The sequence below is a fragment of the Ochotona curzoniae genome, unplaced genomic scaffold (assembly GCF_017591425.1).
Source record: "Ochotona curzoniae isolate NIBS_2020 unplaced genomic scaffold, NIBS_Ocur_1.0 contig_2754, whole genome shotgun sequence".
Taxonomy (NCBI): domain Eukaryota; kingdom Metazoa; phylum Chordata; class Mammalia; order Lagomorpha; family Ochotonidae; genus Ochotona; species Ochotona curzoniae.
Window position 1 is genome coordinate 29828648 of NW_024465582.1, and position 16506 is coordinate 29845153.

Consider the following 16506-nt stretch of genomic DNA (forward strand, 5'->3'; position numbering starts at 1 on the left):
TCACTGATCCAAGGATTAGGAAGCCCTCCCAATGTCCACTATCTGACATGGTTGACCTTAAGACTCCATTCACCCAGATTTTTGCTGTCAGCGTTCAGCTGGGGTAGTTGTCCAATTTATTCTGTTGGTACTCAACATGCTTTCATATTTTCCATGTGCATCAGGGCCTCCTGTCCACTACTCAACCTTTTCCACTGAGGAGGATGTGTTCTCACCTTGTGGGCGGGCCCAAGGACCTCAGCCAAGCAATCCAGGCCCTGCTGGATCCCCTGCCCTCATGGCTCACAGACCCAGCACCTACCTCGCAGGTGGGCACTGGAACCTGGGCCTGGCAACACGGATCCCACTGGATCCCCTGTCCCCCAGGGCTCACGAATCCAGTACCCGTCATGAAAGCAGGCCCAAGGACCCAGACCAAACAACCCAGGCCCTGTTGGACCCCTCACTCCCGGAAGTCACGAACCTGGTGCCCAGTGCATAGTTGGGTCAAGAGACCCAGACCAGGTGACCCAAGCCCTGCAGCATCCCAATCAGGCATTTTTCAAATTGGAGTTTTTGAGTAAAAAGGGAGTCAGCTGTAGTCAAATCAAGACTCCAAGATATGCAGAAAGAAGCTTGCCTAAGTCTTACTTGTGTTTCCAGTTTTTGATATTTGACCATGAAATCTCTTATTTGAGAAAGGCAGAACATGTCCTCGTTTATTCCAGACACTAAGTAAATAATCTTGACTCTATAACAGGTGCCAGCATTTCTAAATAAGATCCCATTTCCTCTTAGAATCAGGTGAGAGGTAAAGTAAGTGGCCTTTGTCACTTCCTTTACTTGGCATGTAATGAAGGAAGCAGTGAGAATAGCAATGTGTGAGCTTTGTTTCAACTTTGGGTTTCCAGCTTGCTGTACTGACATTCAGTTCACTTACTGTAAGAAATGGTGATTTAAAATGGTCTTATACAGTGGGACAGTGGTAGTATCATGCTGAAATTTGGTCATGTGGGTGGACAGTGTAGCTCAAATTTCCACACACAAACCTTTGTTTTTGGTACAATCTCCTTCCCTCCCCCCCAAAAAACAACCCAGGTATAGAAAGGTAATTGATGGTGTTAATCAAACATGCAGGCATCTTTTAAAAGTAGTATTCTGGGGCCCGGCGCGGTGGCGCAAGTGGTTAAAGGTCCTCGCCTTGCATGCCCGGGATCCCATATGGGCGCCGGTTCTAATCCCGGCAGCCCCGCTTCCCTTCCAGCTCCCTGCCTGTGGCCTGGGAAAGCAGTCGAGGATGGCCCAAAGCTTTGGGACCCTGCACCCGCGTGGGAGACCCGGAGGAAGTTCCTGGCTCCTGGCTTCGGACCGGCATAGTATTGGCCCGTTGCGCTCACTTGGGGAGTGAATCATCGGACGGAAGATCTTCCTCTCTGTCTCTCCTCTCTGTATATCCGCCTTTCCAATAAAAAAATAATAAAAATAAATCTTTAAAAAAAAAAGTAGTATTCTGGGTATCAATGGGATTTTTCCAACAAAGGTACTATTTGTTATAGTGAGAAAAGATGCATCTTTCCAAAGAATCCCAAACCCCAGAACAGTTTCTATTTGATCCCATATCTGTCCACTTTCATACAAATATTGACCTTGACATGTATAAAAGGTTCTAGGGGCCCTGTGATGTTAAGTCCCAAGTGAAATGGCCACATCTGCAATCCAAGTGCCTGGCTGCAATCCTGGCTACTCCAAAGACTGTACAAAGAACACTTAGGCAGGCAGCACATGAAGCCCCTCACTACTTGAGACACCAGGCCTCACATTAAATGTCCAGTTCAAGTCCCCGGCTACTGCACTTTCGGCCCAGCTCCCAGCTCCTGTACCTGGGAGAGAGCAGGTGACACCACAAGGAAGTGACTTCCTGCCATGCCCAGGGGAGATCCAGATGGAGCACCTTGCTCCTGGCATCAGTCTGGCCCAGCACCAACGGTTAGTACCTTTGGAGGGGATAAACCCAGGGAAGGAAAATCTTTCAAGTAAATAAATTTTTGAAAAACAAAACAAAACAAAAATATGGCCTATAAAGAACACTTAAAATTAACATATTAGGCTTTGAAACCAAGGTAAAACCCCACAGAAGCAAAGAAAACACTGCTCTGGTAGGTAACTGAGTGTTATGCTGATTATACCCTTTGTTTCCAACTTAGTGTGTGAGTAGCACTAACTGCTTGACCACATACCCTCATAACATTCAAGTACTTCAGACTTCACCAAAGAATCATCCATCTGCTGGTTCACTCCCCAAGAGGGGCTGGCCCAGGAGCCATGAGCTTCCAGGTCTCCCACATGAGTGCATGTGCACATGGACTTGGGCCAGCTTCTACTGCTTTCCCAGGCCACAAACAGGGAACTGGATCGGAAGTGGTGCAGCCTGAATTTAAAACGGTGCCCATGTGGGATACCTTGGCCTTAGGTAGAGGCTTGGCTTGCTAAACCACTATTCTGGCCTGGGGGCCAGTAGTTTTGTTAAGCAAGTTTTAAATTCAATAAGATAAAAAGCATATCCTATGCCATCACCTGAACAATTCATAACCACCCACTGCATTTTTTCAGTCCCTAGAGTTGCAATGTGTTGATTACACTGCACAAAGGAACTGATAAACTAACAAAACAGCACTAAATACTCAAACTGGTTCACAAACATTCTCAGGGGTTTTCAGGTAGTCAAATAAAAAAAAAGAAAGTCTTTTGCAAGGATATTTAGCTCTAACTGGAATTTGTAATTCTTCACAAAGTCTACTTGCTTAACAAATCTAACTCCAATCCCTCCCCACACCCCCCCAAAATCCCACAAAGATTTCTGTATAAAAAACAATTCTTTATTTCAATATCTAGCTTATTTTTAAATTAGAGACAGTGGACCATTTTTTGTAACTGAAAACTCACTACTGGACTATAAGGAGACTTTAATAAGCTACTACATACTGACAGTGAATGAAGTTACCAGACCAGGCATTTAGAAAAGCCATGTATCTTGGTTTAAAATAATAGTATTTTTGCTACCTCGCATAACTGAAATATTGTCTAGCTCTGTAGTCATTGTAACATATAGCCCATTCTCATCTGGACATAATTTATCCTCTCCAAAGCAATAATTATTATACACAAATTTTTTCAAAATTTTAAGCATGTTTTGCCACTTATGAAGTATGACTTAATTGTTAACTCTTTAAGAGTTCTCTAAAAGAAATATGAAATTTTAATTTTCATCTCAAACCTGTTTGAAAGGTACAGTACACTTCACAATCATTTGAGTTAAAATGGAATTTGTACAATCATGGCTGACAAGACATTTCAACCATTTCACAGCTATAGTTAGGCACAAGAATACGGAACTGCTTCAGATAGTTCATGACAAAAAATTGGAATTAAAAGATAAGTGATTTGTGGTGCAAAAATATTTTTAAATCCATGCATAGTTTTTTCCAGTAATATGCATTTTCTGTGATTTTAAAAGGCCTCCCTCCCAAATGGTTTCAAACTGTAGCGTTTGCATTTTACTCTAAGCTTTAACCATACTGTTACTCTTCTCAACAACTCACCTCTATGAAAATGGCAGTGTTCAGAAGTACAAAAATTTGTATAGTAGTAGGTGGTATTTTATGGTCAAGATATTGAGAAATCTTTATAAAATGCAGAATGTGTTCATTACCAGTTGGCTCCAAGACCGGAATCAGAAAAACGCAGGGCAGAGAATCAAGTACTCTGAGGCCCAGAAATGATCTTACTCTAAGAAATAAGCAATAGTAATACAAGATGTGACTAACTGCTATGTTTCTTATAAGCCAAAGCACATTTTTCACCTCAGAAGAGAGCTGTTTCTCATTGTTAATAGCATGGGTGCAGAACAGGGCCCATTTTACAGCAGCAAGTAGAGTTCACAACTTATGTTTCACTTCCCAGGATGCTTCATTTTAGTGCCTAAACCACAGAATGGCAAATGACAGCGTCAGTTACAGAAAACGGGGGCTACAGTTTGAGTATCCCTTACCCGAGATGCTTGGGACCAGAAGTGTTTCAGATTGCAAATTCTTTGGGATTTGAAAATGTCTACATATCCATAATATATGCGATCCAAGCCAGGACATGAAATTCATTCATGTTTCACACAAGCTGTACACTAGCCAGAAAGTCAATTTATACAGTATTTTTAGGTTGCCTGTGTTTTGACTGTGACACACCTCATGAAGTCAGGTGTGGAATCTTCCACTTGTGGCTTCATGTCTATGCTCCGAATATTTCGTCTTTTAGCACTTCAGATTAGGGATACTCTATTTGGATACAGATGCTAATTTGCAGCAGTTGGGGACAGATGCCAACACACACCCACGCCTGAAAGCTGACTAGGTGCTGAGGTCAGGCATTCTGTCCGTTCAGATCTGGTTTATGTATTGAACGCGTCCCATCCAGAGGAACCCCAGCAGGGCCTTCCGAAGCGGCTTCGGTTTTCCAGTGATTTCCCTCTGGCTTCAGAGCCCGCTCAAGTTGTCAGTCCTTCTTCGGTCGCTTGGCTCTTGCAATATTTTCTTGGCGTTTCTGTTTCTTCTTCTGCTCCTTCTCCCTGGCTTCAATCATCTTGGCCAGTTTCCAGGAGAGGACTGCGCTTGCCAGCAGCAGAGGCGTGAGGGCCAAGATGACGGTGGTGAGGAAGCCGTAGGGGTCCTTGGCGGCCCACTCCACCACATACTCGGCCCAGGCCTTTATGTCCAGCATGGCTGCAGCAGACTTAAGGGGAGAAAAAGGAAAACAAGACAAAGGATATGTGGCTAATCATATTTTGAAAGTGGTACACCAGACACCAGTGGAGGCAGAATTTCATTATGTTTCTTAACTATTTTAACCCCGACTGATAGCTCCAGGAGGAAATAATCAACACCTTAAAATATCGAGCTGTGGAAGACAGAGCTGCCTGGAGTGTGGCATCCAGGGTATGCACTCTCACCTGCTTCCTACATTCAAGGCAAACTGTAGCTAGCAGCAGACTTTTCAAAGATTCTTAGTTTTACACGTTCATTTCAGGAAACTGAATCCTGTCATTCATTTACGCCTCCTTAGGACCACGCAGTACTATCACAAAAGCACTACTTGACCATGTGAAATGCTCTCACAGAAAAACCGGTTACGGTGGCTATTTCCAGGAGTGGAGGGAGAGGGTAGGCAGGCCATCCTAATAGCCACATGCATAGTTCCCATATAAAGAACAGGCCACGTGCTTTGAGGACCTCTACTCAAATAAGCATATAAAGCGAGGAAAGCACCCTTTCGAGCTGCCAGGGACATCAGGTGGCCAGTGAGGAGGACCCCAGAGTGTCTCTGTCAGCTCCTCTTCAAGTTGGAGAATTAGAATACCTGCATATGAAACGGCTGTTCAGCTGAGATTAAAAAGAAAATCTACCTTAGGCTTGAGTGGTGGTGTCTACCTCTGCCCTGGGGTCATCTGCCAGTTTGAGATGACCTCCGCTGCTTGTCGTCCCTGGTCCCACTGTACACTTCCGAGATTCGCACTGTAGCTTTTGAGCTGAAAGAGCAAAGCAGGCCTACGTGTCATAAAGTGTAACACTGCAAACTCTCAATGTTATCTATGCAAACTGACAGGTAAAACAGCCTGTCCATGATAAGCATTTAAATGTTTGCCCCTTATTTGACTTTTATAACTGCCAACACCCTGGAAGAAATCTCTATTCCTGGAACTCAAGTGTTTCAAGAAGAAAATGACCTATGGAACTCAGTAGCATAAACACAAAAACAGTGGCAAGAAGGTACACAGTGTATCCATTATCCAGAATTCTTATGCTGAAAAAGTTGCTGCCATTCACTTACTATAAAGTCAACCACTTCCCTTACACCTCGGTAGACCAGGCAGTTACCTGGTCTACTCCACAATCTGTGTCCTTTATAGAAAAATAAGGACCAAAGGGACTTAAACAGCCCCACAATCCCATCCCCTCAAGGGAACTGTCACCAGTTTTGCAGTTTTCCGTAGCTGCTTCAAGAAATAAAACACAACCGAGGGTCCTCCCACTTAATTAGACATCTTGCTCCGGACTTCCTACGCAGGCACCATAGAGCAGAAAGGGGGTCGTGTGAGATGGAGTTTTCTCCAACTAATTCAGACCAGGAATGAATTAACAAGTACAAGTTTCTGAGATAAGCAACGGAACTTTGCAAAGGAAGAGAGAGGGGTAACGCAGGGGCCAGGGACCCGTTGGAAGGCAAAAATCTCTACTAAGAACACGAGGAGGAAACCAAAAGCTCCCGTGCGCCTCCACGTCCCACCCAAGCGTGCAGCCTCCGTTTCTCCCGCCCCAGAGCGGCAGATGGGCTCCCTGCGGGGCCCCGGGACCAGCACCCCAATTCCCGGCTCCCTCTCCGACCCCCCCGGGGCCGCGCTCACCGCCGCCCCTCGGCCTGCAAGACTCGGGGCCCCGCGGGGCTCCTCCCGCAGCCGAGCGTTCCTGCGGGTGCGGGGGGGACCCCGGCGACGCCAGCCAGCGCCCGGGCCCGCTGCGCTCCGCACCGGGACAGATCCACCGCCAAGGGCCGGCCCCAGGGCTCCCACTACACGGCCCCCGAGGCTCGGACTCCCGCGCCCCACTCACCGCCCGGCCGGAAGCAGGAAGACGGAAGCCGCGGCCTTCGCGTCCCGCCCACAGACCGACCCAGCTCGGGAGGGAACTGGGTGTGAGGAAGTCGAGGGGGCCAGTTCCGGCGGCGCCGTGGCTCCTTGGGGGTCTCCGGACGTGGACCGGGAGGGCAGCGGGGAGGGACCCGGCCCCGCGCAGACATTGGCGGGGAGCGGCAGGTGAGGCCGCGGGGAGCGGGGTCCTGTGTGGTGCGTGGAGGTCTCTGGGCAGCTCGGACCCCAGAGCGGCAGCCAGGAAGGAGTTGATCCCCGGCCCCTCCACAAACAAGGTGATGGTCACCTAGGGACTGCTCAGGGATCCTGGTTCGGGTGATCCCTTCTCGTGACTGGCTGAAATCCCTGCATAAAACAAACAAAGCCGCTTCTGAGCCGCATCGGAACCCTGGCACCCGAAGGGGAAGCGCAGCCAAGCCGTAAAAAATGGGCTTTCTGTTGTTGGTTTGTTTTTAAATTAAGAACCCGACTCATTTCGCAAAAGAAGGATCGATACTTGCCCAAAGTAAACTTGATAATAATTGAGCTGCCAAAGTAAAGTTCCCACAGAGGCACTTGTTCATTCCATGCACACAAAAGTCAACACGCAGAAAGGGTGCATTAATACTGGGTTCTAGTCTTCAGGAACTGCAAGATGAGCTCTGTGTTGGTTGGTGACCAGATTTTTGCGATTGCTTTGCATGAACTGTTCTATTTGACTACCTCTGGCTGGTGTCGCAAGACCTCGTTACTGTTGCATGCCAAATAAAGCAGGGTTGTTCTTTTATTATTATTCTTTAAAAGACCCTAGAGTGTTCTGTCAAAAGCAAGCTGGGGCATGTGTAACTATTTAGGTATAACAACAGTAACTATTATTTACCGGGAAACAGGCTTTTGGCAGATAATCTGACGATCTAGAATACTGTTCCTTGGGCTGTTCATGTTTGTGTGTTGTATTACCAGCATTTGTCTTACTCACGCTTGTTTGAAGCCTGCATGATGATTTTCGAAGTCTGTGCTGCCAAGACCTAGCCTGTACCGGTGGTAGCAGGTCTCCATCCCGGGCTTGTATGCACAGAAAACTTGCTACAAGTCACTGTGGTGTTTCAATCTCCGGAGTGATGAGCCCACGTTGGGATCTGAGTGTGTTCATGTCACACTCTCCTTTCCGGAGGCCAGAGTCTGCGTGCTTTATTTTCACCGTTGCCTTAGGATCTCTCAGGTTAACAGCGTAGGTTTCTTGGGCAGGCAGAAAAGGCACCCAAGTTAGAAACCTCTGTAGGGGAGCTCTCTGGTCATCTAGACCTTGTGTCTGACAATCTGATTTCACTGATTTAGCTTCTAGTTACAGAGCAGGCTGCAAGCCCAGGCGTGGGTAGGGATTACCAGGAGTACTCCACACTGGCCTCTAGCCTCACTAAAAGCCACTGTCTGGACAAGTAGGAATCCTAAAGGCTACTTTGTACGCAGCCTGTGTGAACTTGGGAGCTGAAGCTCACAGGACTTGTCTCAGTATTTGCCTTAATTTTCTTTTTTTGTTTTTAAAGATTTATTTATTTTTATTGGAAAGGCAGATCAGATTTACAGAGAGAAGAAGAAAAAGAAAGAGCTTCCATCCACTGGCTCCCCAAACGGCCTCAACAAGCCAGAGCTGTGCCAATCCAAAGCTAGAAGCCAGGAGCTTCGCCCAGGTCTCCTGTTTGAGTGCAGGGTTCCAAGGCTTGGGCCATCTTCCACTGCTCTCACAGTCCACAAGCAGGATGGAAGTGGAGCATTTGAAAGGGGTAGTCAATTGAGCCATTGTGCATAGCGCTGAAATTTCTGATAAATCCCTCAGAACCCCTTTCCTCTTCCACACACTGGGTGAACTCTGATGCCTTGTCAACTCCAGAAGTCCTAACCTGAACAGATTCAGCCGTTTTTCTGACTTTTGCATCAACAACAGCATAGCGACTTAGAAGAAGCATCATTGCCCGTTTTCTTTAGATCTGTATTTGAACAGATCCTTAATTGGGTTTCTCTTTAGCAACATGTTTTGGCACAAAAGTGAAGATGTACTTTTGAGGGACATGGGCCTCTTGTGTTGAAGTGTGCAGCTTCTGGTCCCATTGCCGCTTCGGACTTGGGTTGTTGCTCCTGTGCATCCTGTGAGTTGGCGGGTGTGCATCCTGGGAGTTGGCGGGTGGTGGCTTGAGTCCCTGCCCCTCCCAGCGTGCAGCAGAACCAGATTAGAATGCTGAGTGCCTCGTGCCAGCCCAGCACATTCCTGGCTGTTGTGGGCATTCTGTGAGCAAACTCCGAGATTTAAAGATTCATTTTATCTATTTGAAAGACAGAGTTAATAGAGAGAGGGAGAGATAGAATTCTTCCCTCCACTGATTCACTCCCCGAATAGATGCACTGGCTGGAGCTGGACAAGGCCAAAGCTAGAAACTTCACCTGGCTCTCCCACGTGGGTGATAATGCTGAAGCACTTGATGTGTCTTCTGTTGCCTTTCCAGGTACATTCACAAGGAGTTAGGTCTGATGTGGGGCAGCAGGGATTCAAACTGCCACCCAAATGGTGCCAGCATTGCAGGCAATGGCTTGATCTGTTATGCCACATACCAGCTCCAGTTACATGACTTTTTTAAAAGATTTATTTTTATTATTTTTTTATTGGAAAGGCGGATATACAGAGAGGAGAGACAGAGAGGAAGATCTTCCGTCCAATGATTCACTCCCCAAGTGAGCGCAATGGCCGATGCTATGCCGATCCAAAGCCAGGAGCCTCTTCTGGGTCTCCCACGCGGGTGCAGGTTCCCAAAGCTTTGGGCCATCCTCAGCTGCTTTCCTGGGCCACAGGCAGGGAGCTGGAAGGGATGCGGGGCTGCCTGGGATAGAACCGGCGCCCATATGGGATCCTGGGCGTGCCAGGCGAGGACCTTAACCACTTGCGCCACCGCACCGGGCCTATCCAGTTACATGATTTTACAGAGTAATTTTACCTTGGCAATATTTCTTTAAGATTTTTTTGTTTTATTGGAAAGGCAGATCTACAGATAGAAGGAGAGACAGAGTGGCCAAGTGACCACAATGGCTAGAGCTGAGCCAATCCAAAGTTAGCCAGGAGCTTCTTCCAGGTCTTCCACACAGGGGCAGGGTCCCAAGGCTTTGGGCCATCCTCAACTGCTTTCCCAGGCCATAAGCAGGGAGTTGGTGGGAACTGGGAGCAGCCAGGATGTGAACCAGTGCCCACAAGGCATCCCAGCTGATACAAGGCGAGGACTTTAGCCCCTAGGCTATCATGCCAGGCCCAACCGAAGTAATATTTCAAAGATCATATGGAAGAATATTTTAAATTTTGTTTATTTGAGAGAGAGAAAGAAATCCCACCCAAAAGTTCACTCTCCTGATGCCCACAAGTATTAAGGCACAGGCCTGTCTAAAGCCAGGATCCTGGAACAGAATCCAGGAACCCAGTTACTTGACCCATTCCCACTTCCTCCCAAGGACTGCGTTAGTGGGAAGCTGGAACAAGCAAGGTACCCGCTGTGGGCACCCCTGTGTGGAATGTGAGCATCTTAGCCATCCGCCCTCATTCTGTAAAATCTGCTTATTAAGTCTTGACTGTGTACCAAGTACTGAGCTGGATGTTACCAGTCCTGAGACCAAGCCCACAGAGAAGAAACCAGAGGCTTGGAAAGAAGAGCATCCTAAACACAGAGACAAAACCTTCCTTTTTTTCATGTCTGAATACATACCTAAAAATGCTAATTTTCTAAGATAGAAGTGTGGTTTTTGATGCTGCATTGGTTACCTGGCAATAACAACTAAAATCTCTCTGTACTTCCAAAGTACTTGTTGCCCAGGTGGTGGCAGCATGTCTCAAAGAGCCGGGGCTGGGGAAGCGTTCACCACGTTTCTGCTCCAGGAAGCCACTCCAGGACAACATCTATGACCCGCCAACCTCCAACTTCCTCCACTATCAGACAGCCCATCAGTGGCCCATTGGCCCGTTAGCCTCAGCTTCGGAATGAGTCTGTCCTTTATCAGCCTGTTTTACTTACAAGTATCATCAGATTAGTTTCTGAAAAAACTTAGGCTTGCCTAATTAGACAACTTTTTTTTCATTATTGTTATTTATTTTTAACTATTACTAAATGTTATTCAATAGAAATACCTCCCAAATTAATACATAAGCTCATAGTATCAGGAAATATTTGTCCGAATTAGGAGGCATACTTGTATGAGATGCGCCAATTAAGTAAGCAGTGAAAAGCTTCTAGAAGATGTGGAGTGTCTTCAGAGTATGAATGAGAAGATTGGAGTTCAGAGCCTCTGCTGGCCGCTTTCTCCCATGTGCAGGCTGACAGAAGTGACCTCTCCTACATGGTTCAGGCTGGGCTTAGTTGCAGGCTCTGAGATTGTTAGGGGCTGTTTAGAAGTCCAGGGGGTCCTAGGATGGATCTGCTCCTCCTCCCGCCCCCAGTCTGTCTCCCAAAACAGCATCCAGTAGAGAAGTACACCTGCTGGTAGTGCCTACCTGAGTCACTGTGGACTGTCAAGTGTCAAGGGACATTGTATTTCCTTTTGTTAAATAGAAATGCCAAAGAGTGTGTGTGAGCCCAATCGGAAGAAGAGTGCCAACACGATGCCAGACTGAAGACAGTGCCCACTTGGAATACATGCATCTGCTGATCCAGGCTACGGCGGACAAGGTATGCTAGCAGATGTCTGGAAAGACTATGATGCTCTAAGAGCTACAGGGCTCCATGTGCATCGCAGCGTTCACAAGTGGACATGCGAAGGCAGCAAATGTGGTTTCTTTGAAAACGTGGTACCAGGGGTCAGGAAGTGCATATCACTGTTGCACCCACAGCAAGCAGTTGCCTTATCAATGAGTACGCTGCACTTACATCCCAACTAAAAGAGGGTTGTAGTTTTAGATATTTAACCAGACAATCCTGAACCTGTAGGTTATCATCTCAGAGCTTATAGTTGCCTCTCGATTGAGTGTAACAATGTTTTACTGAATTGGTCCGTAAGATTAAAAAGAGCCATGATATATAAACATTTTCCTTAAATCCAAGTGTAAATTTTATAATAACATTACTTATCCTGGTTCAATTTCTTTTTTTCTGATTCAATTCTAGTATGATGTCATGTCATAAATAAAAGCTTTTCTTAAAAAAAAAAAGGATATTCAGTAGGGAATAGCACAAGGTTATATAATTCAAATGAATGCATGCAAGTGTGTAGCCTAATAACTTGTTGGATCTTCTTTCAACAAAAATTGCTTGGAACATTCTTCTCATATCTTTGCAGTGGTAATGCCTGCCTAGAAGTTTGAGATTAGCAGCTGCCTTCTCCATGACTATCACTTTTATTATCTTTTCCACAGTGCTTACCTCAGTCTAGTATCTCTTCTTTGCTGCTCTGTTTGTCCCACTAGAAAGTAAGTTACATTTGATGAACTTCTGTCATATCTAGCACATTGTTTAAATAATTTATTTCAACATGTAGCATTATTCCTTTAAAATTAAATCATTTAGTGTTAAAGTAGACCATGAAATCATTTAAATCCTGGTGATATGGTTTGGATAATAATAAGCACCCCCTATGGGTGTTACCTAAGAGCCCATTTGTCAGAAGCTTGAAAAATCTGGCATTATCATCTTCGCAAGTATTGTTTTAATCTGAGCCTTCTGCCTTCACCTAAGCAAGCTGCTTAGTGTAATTCTATAAAAGCTTTCAGCTGCATTTGCTACATGACATGATCAGGGACATTATCCTCTGTGCCATGCATTGTACTTCATAGAAGGTCCCAGGTAAGATGTTCTAGAATGTGAGACTAAGGAAAGTTTGGGGAGCCCTTTCTGATACACTTTGGACTTGTTTGATTATCAGGAACCTGAAGAGCCAAACTGGAAGAGCCAAAACCATCTTTACCTGCAGATATGGGTTCCTTTTTAAATTGCTTTGCCTAGAACATAAAACCTTCACTATTGTAGGTGTTCATATAGTAAGACACATGAAATCTTGTGCCAGATAAGGTGCCTGCAAGTAAAATGAGACAACTTTACAAAGACCCCAGATTTGTAACAAACACTCATTGGCCCAATAAAATCTTTATTTTAAATATCCACTTAGCCCAATAAAATATTTATTTTAATTTTTGTTTTACTTATTGCTTAATTTATACTTATTTACTTTTTAATTTTTTTTACTTTTTTTTTTTTTACTGGAAGGGCAGATTTACAGAGAGAAGGAAAGACAAATAGTGATCTCCCATCCACTGGTTCACTCCCCAAATGACTGCAATGGCCAAAGCTGGAGTGATCCAAAGCCAGGAGCCAGGAGCTTCTTCCTTGTCTCCCAGGCAGGTGCAGGGTCCCAAGGCTTTGCTCCAAACTCTGTCAGTTTCCCAGGTCACAAGCAGAGAGCTGGATGGGAAGTGGATCAACTGGAACATGAAATGGTGCCCACATGGAATCTCAGTTCTTGCAGGGGGAGGAACAGCCAGCTGGGCCATAGCCCAGGCTCAATGTTTGTTTTAAAATCTGGTGTTGGAACCACTCAGAACCTTTAGGTCTCATTCAGAACTAAGAAACATAGGCTTGGGATTTTATCCTACTAGAAACTAATGTAATTCTAAAAACTAGTCCTGTATTCTTAGTAAGCCTACAGAGTCCAATGTGTATATTTGAAATCCAGCATACAAAGTGAACAGAAAGGCCAGGGGTTTAGTACAATGACTAAGATGCCCCTAGGGATACTTGCAGTCCATATCAAATCCCATGCCCTCCACTTCCAGGCCATCTTCCTGCTAATGCCCTGGGTACCTGGAATATTTGGAAGACCAGGCTGGAGTTCCGGGCTCCAGGAGTTGTTGAGATCTTTTGATGAACTAGCAGGTGGAAAGTTGTGTGTGAGTACATGGCTCTGTCCCTTTGCCTTTCAAATAAAAGTAATTAAAAAAAAAAAAAACAAGTGACCAAAATTTACTGGTAGTAGGCTATAAATAGAGTTCCCTGAACCATCACTCACAGACATCCTAGTTCCAAATCCTTGGTTTTGCTGAGTTCACAGTTTATGTTTTTAGGCTTCCTGAACGAAGTCAGGAAGTGAAACAGTCTGAAATTCAAAAACTCCATTCTGATTCACACATGTCATCTCAAAACGTAATAAGTAACAGTGGTGAATTTGATGTGTTTCTGGAGACTTTGAAATTCTGCTACGTTTTTAGAATTTACCTTAATGGACTAATTTTCCAGTCTGTGTAAAGCAAATAATGAAAAACATTACCTGCCTTCAGACAGCAAGTTGGGTCAGCGTTCTCTTGAGATTTTTTTCCATCTCCGGGGTAGATACCGCATTAGAGATGACTACACGTGTAGAAGAGTCGGACGGCCTCCCGAGTTCTGTGTTTCTGTTTGATTTTGTCTTATAGACCAAGGAAATCATTTGATATTTCTGTTTCTCATAGCCATAAAGTAGTATTCATCATACCCATTTCTTATCACAATGATGAACATGAAGATTCCGTTTCATAATAAAAAGAATGTTTTCAATAGAATTCATGTGTAAGTGAACTGTTTGGAGGTACACAGATTGTCATGAAGTTAATGTATAAATAGTGAATAATTCCTAGTTCAGCCTGCATATGTGCATTTAACATAGCCTACCTACACAGAGTTCCTTCGCAGTAGAAAATTTTTTTAAATTCTAATGATGAAATGGTAAAAGCGAGGTAAACTTTTGATTGCCTTATAGCACAGTAAGGTTTTTACGAAGAGTGTAATTGAAAACTGATTTGTGTGGGTCCTTCTTCTTTACGGTTTTCATTCCCTAAAAGGTATGTCGGCATTGTCAGTACCTCACTGTATATCCCCGGTGACACATCTCACTATCTGTGCAGCCCAGGAATAGCTCTGTTGCATCTGTTTTCAAATCTGCTAAGCCCTTTTATACCACAGAAACTAAAGCTACATATGGGTCTATACATTATTCATTTGTATATACAATACATGTGGAATATATTCGTCTGTATTATTTTGTGGCATGCCCCTCCCCCAGCCCTCTAACTAACTCTCCATGAAGTTCAGACTTCTTTTTTTCTCTAAAGATCCATTTATTTTTATTGGAAAATCAGATATACAGAGAGGAAGACACACAGAGAGAAAGATCTTCCGTCCGATGATTTACTCCCAAAGTGGCCTCAATGGTCAGTGCTGCACCGAACTGAAACCAGGAACCTCTTCTGGGTCTCCCACACATGTGCAGGGTCCCAAGGCTTTGAGCCATCCTCAACTGCTTCCCTACACCACAAGCAGGGAGCTGGATGGGAAGTAGAGCCACCAGGATTAGAACTGACGCCCATATGGGATCCTGCCAAGGCAAGGACTTTAGCTGCTGGGCTACCGCACCAGGCCTGAAGTTCAGACTTCTTAAAGGAACTTGACAATTCTGACTAATCTGACCTAGTAAGATGTAAATCTTCCCTACCACAGAAGACAGTTGGGTTCAGCCTTCTGCTGTTCTGTGAGATGCCTCCAATGCAGGTGCTGAGAGTATAAACTCTGGAACCAAATACCCTGCTTTGAAATCCACTCTGCTTCTGGCTGGCATGATGAAGCTTTACTGAGCAAGGGCTTGCTTAGCTGCTGGGCTCTGATGTCTAGCACTGGGTTGGTGCCGGAGCCTTGTCACAGCTCAGTGATTGTAAGGCAGGCCTGCTTCCAGGAGTCCCAAGACTTCTCCGAAAGCCAGCTCCGGCTTAAGGACTTCCCCTTTCTTCTGCCAAGACTTCCTTAGTCCATCCACACAGCAGGCTCTGAGGCTTTGCCCCAGCTTCCATTTGTCCTCTTAAACTTGGGGTCAGATCCGCATTGTCATGTGAGGCCTACCCAGTCTTTCCCAGGCTCTTGATCATCTTTTCTCATCTTTTACCTAGTTAAAACATATATCGTACACATTTAATCCCATTTGGACTTTATTTCTGAGGTGGTAAAATTGGGACAGACAGGGTCCCTGTGCAGTGGCCTAGTGGCTAAAGCCTCGCCTTATAAGCACTGGATCCCATATGGACACCAGTTCATGTCCCAGATGCCCATTTCCCTTCCAGCTCCCTACATGTGGCCTGGGAAAGCATAGACCCGTGGCACCCTGCACCAGCCACTTGGGAGACCCGAATGAAACTCCTGGCTCCTGGCTTCAGATCAGCTCAGCTCTGACTGTTGTGGCTACTTAGAGGGTGAATCAGCAGACAGAAGATATTTCTGTCTCTCTGGTGGACCAGAAGGTTGGTGAGTGGGGGAGGCAGTTCCTAGTGTGTGGCAGAAGATTGCAGCTTACTTGCTTTGTTTCACCAGTGTTGCTCTGGGACATTGTCCCAGTGAAGCAAAATACTGCGTTAGCTGTGATGATGAAGTATGTGGGGAAATAATGCCTATAAGATGGTGCAGTTGGTTGGTCCTGACTTGCTTATGCCTGAAGCCCTGCAGAAAGAAAATGAGAAACAGGGATGTTCATTCAACAGCCTAGTGTGTGAGGCATGGCAGTAATTTATAAAGAGACCTTTATCGCCTCCAGTGGAAGAACAGATGGCCCAGGAGACACTTGGGGCAGTGACTGTTCAGGCCAGGCAAGTCTGATAACATGAAAGTGGAGGATCCTAGGATCCTGGACATGGGATGGGATCCTCTGGCTGACTGCCGCGGTGCCCACTGGACCCTCTGGTCTATTAGCACATGTGCTGCACAGCAAGCCGCAGAAGCCTCTTGCACAGGAAGTAGTCTTTTGCCCCTCCCTTCCCAGCTGCCCCCACTTCCTGCTAAGCCAATATCTGAGGTTAACTTTCCAGTATAATCCAG

The 16506-nt window shown here is 45.6% G+C and overlaps 1 protein-coding gene across 1 annotated transcript; it reads right to left on the minus strand.

Moving 5' to 3' along the window:
* Positions 1 to 1631: 1631 nt before the first annotated feature.
* SMIM15 (small integral membrane protein 15) lies at positions 1632 to 6555 on the minus strand. The gene is made up of 3 exons (XM_040977585.1): positions 6431 to 6555; positions 5432 to 5554; positions 1632 to 4761 (listed from the first exon to the last, which is right to left on the minus strand). Exon 3 carries the CDS (start codon positions 4747 to 4749, stop codon positions 4525 to 4527), a length of 225 nt encoding a protein of 74 aa, XP_040833519.1. The 5' UTR covers positions 4750 to 4761; positions 5432 to 5554; positions 6431 to 6555; the 3' UTR covers positions 1632 to 4524.
* Between the last annotated feature and the right edge of the window lie 9951 nt (positions 6556 to 16506).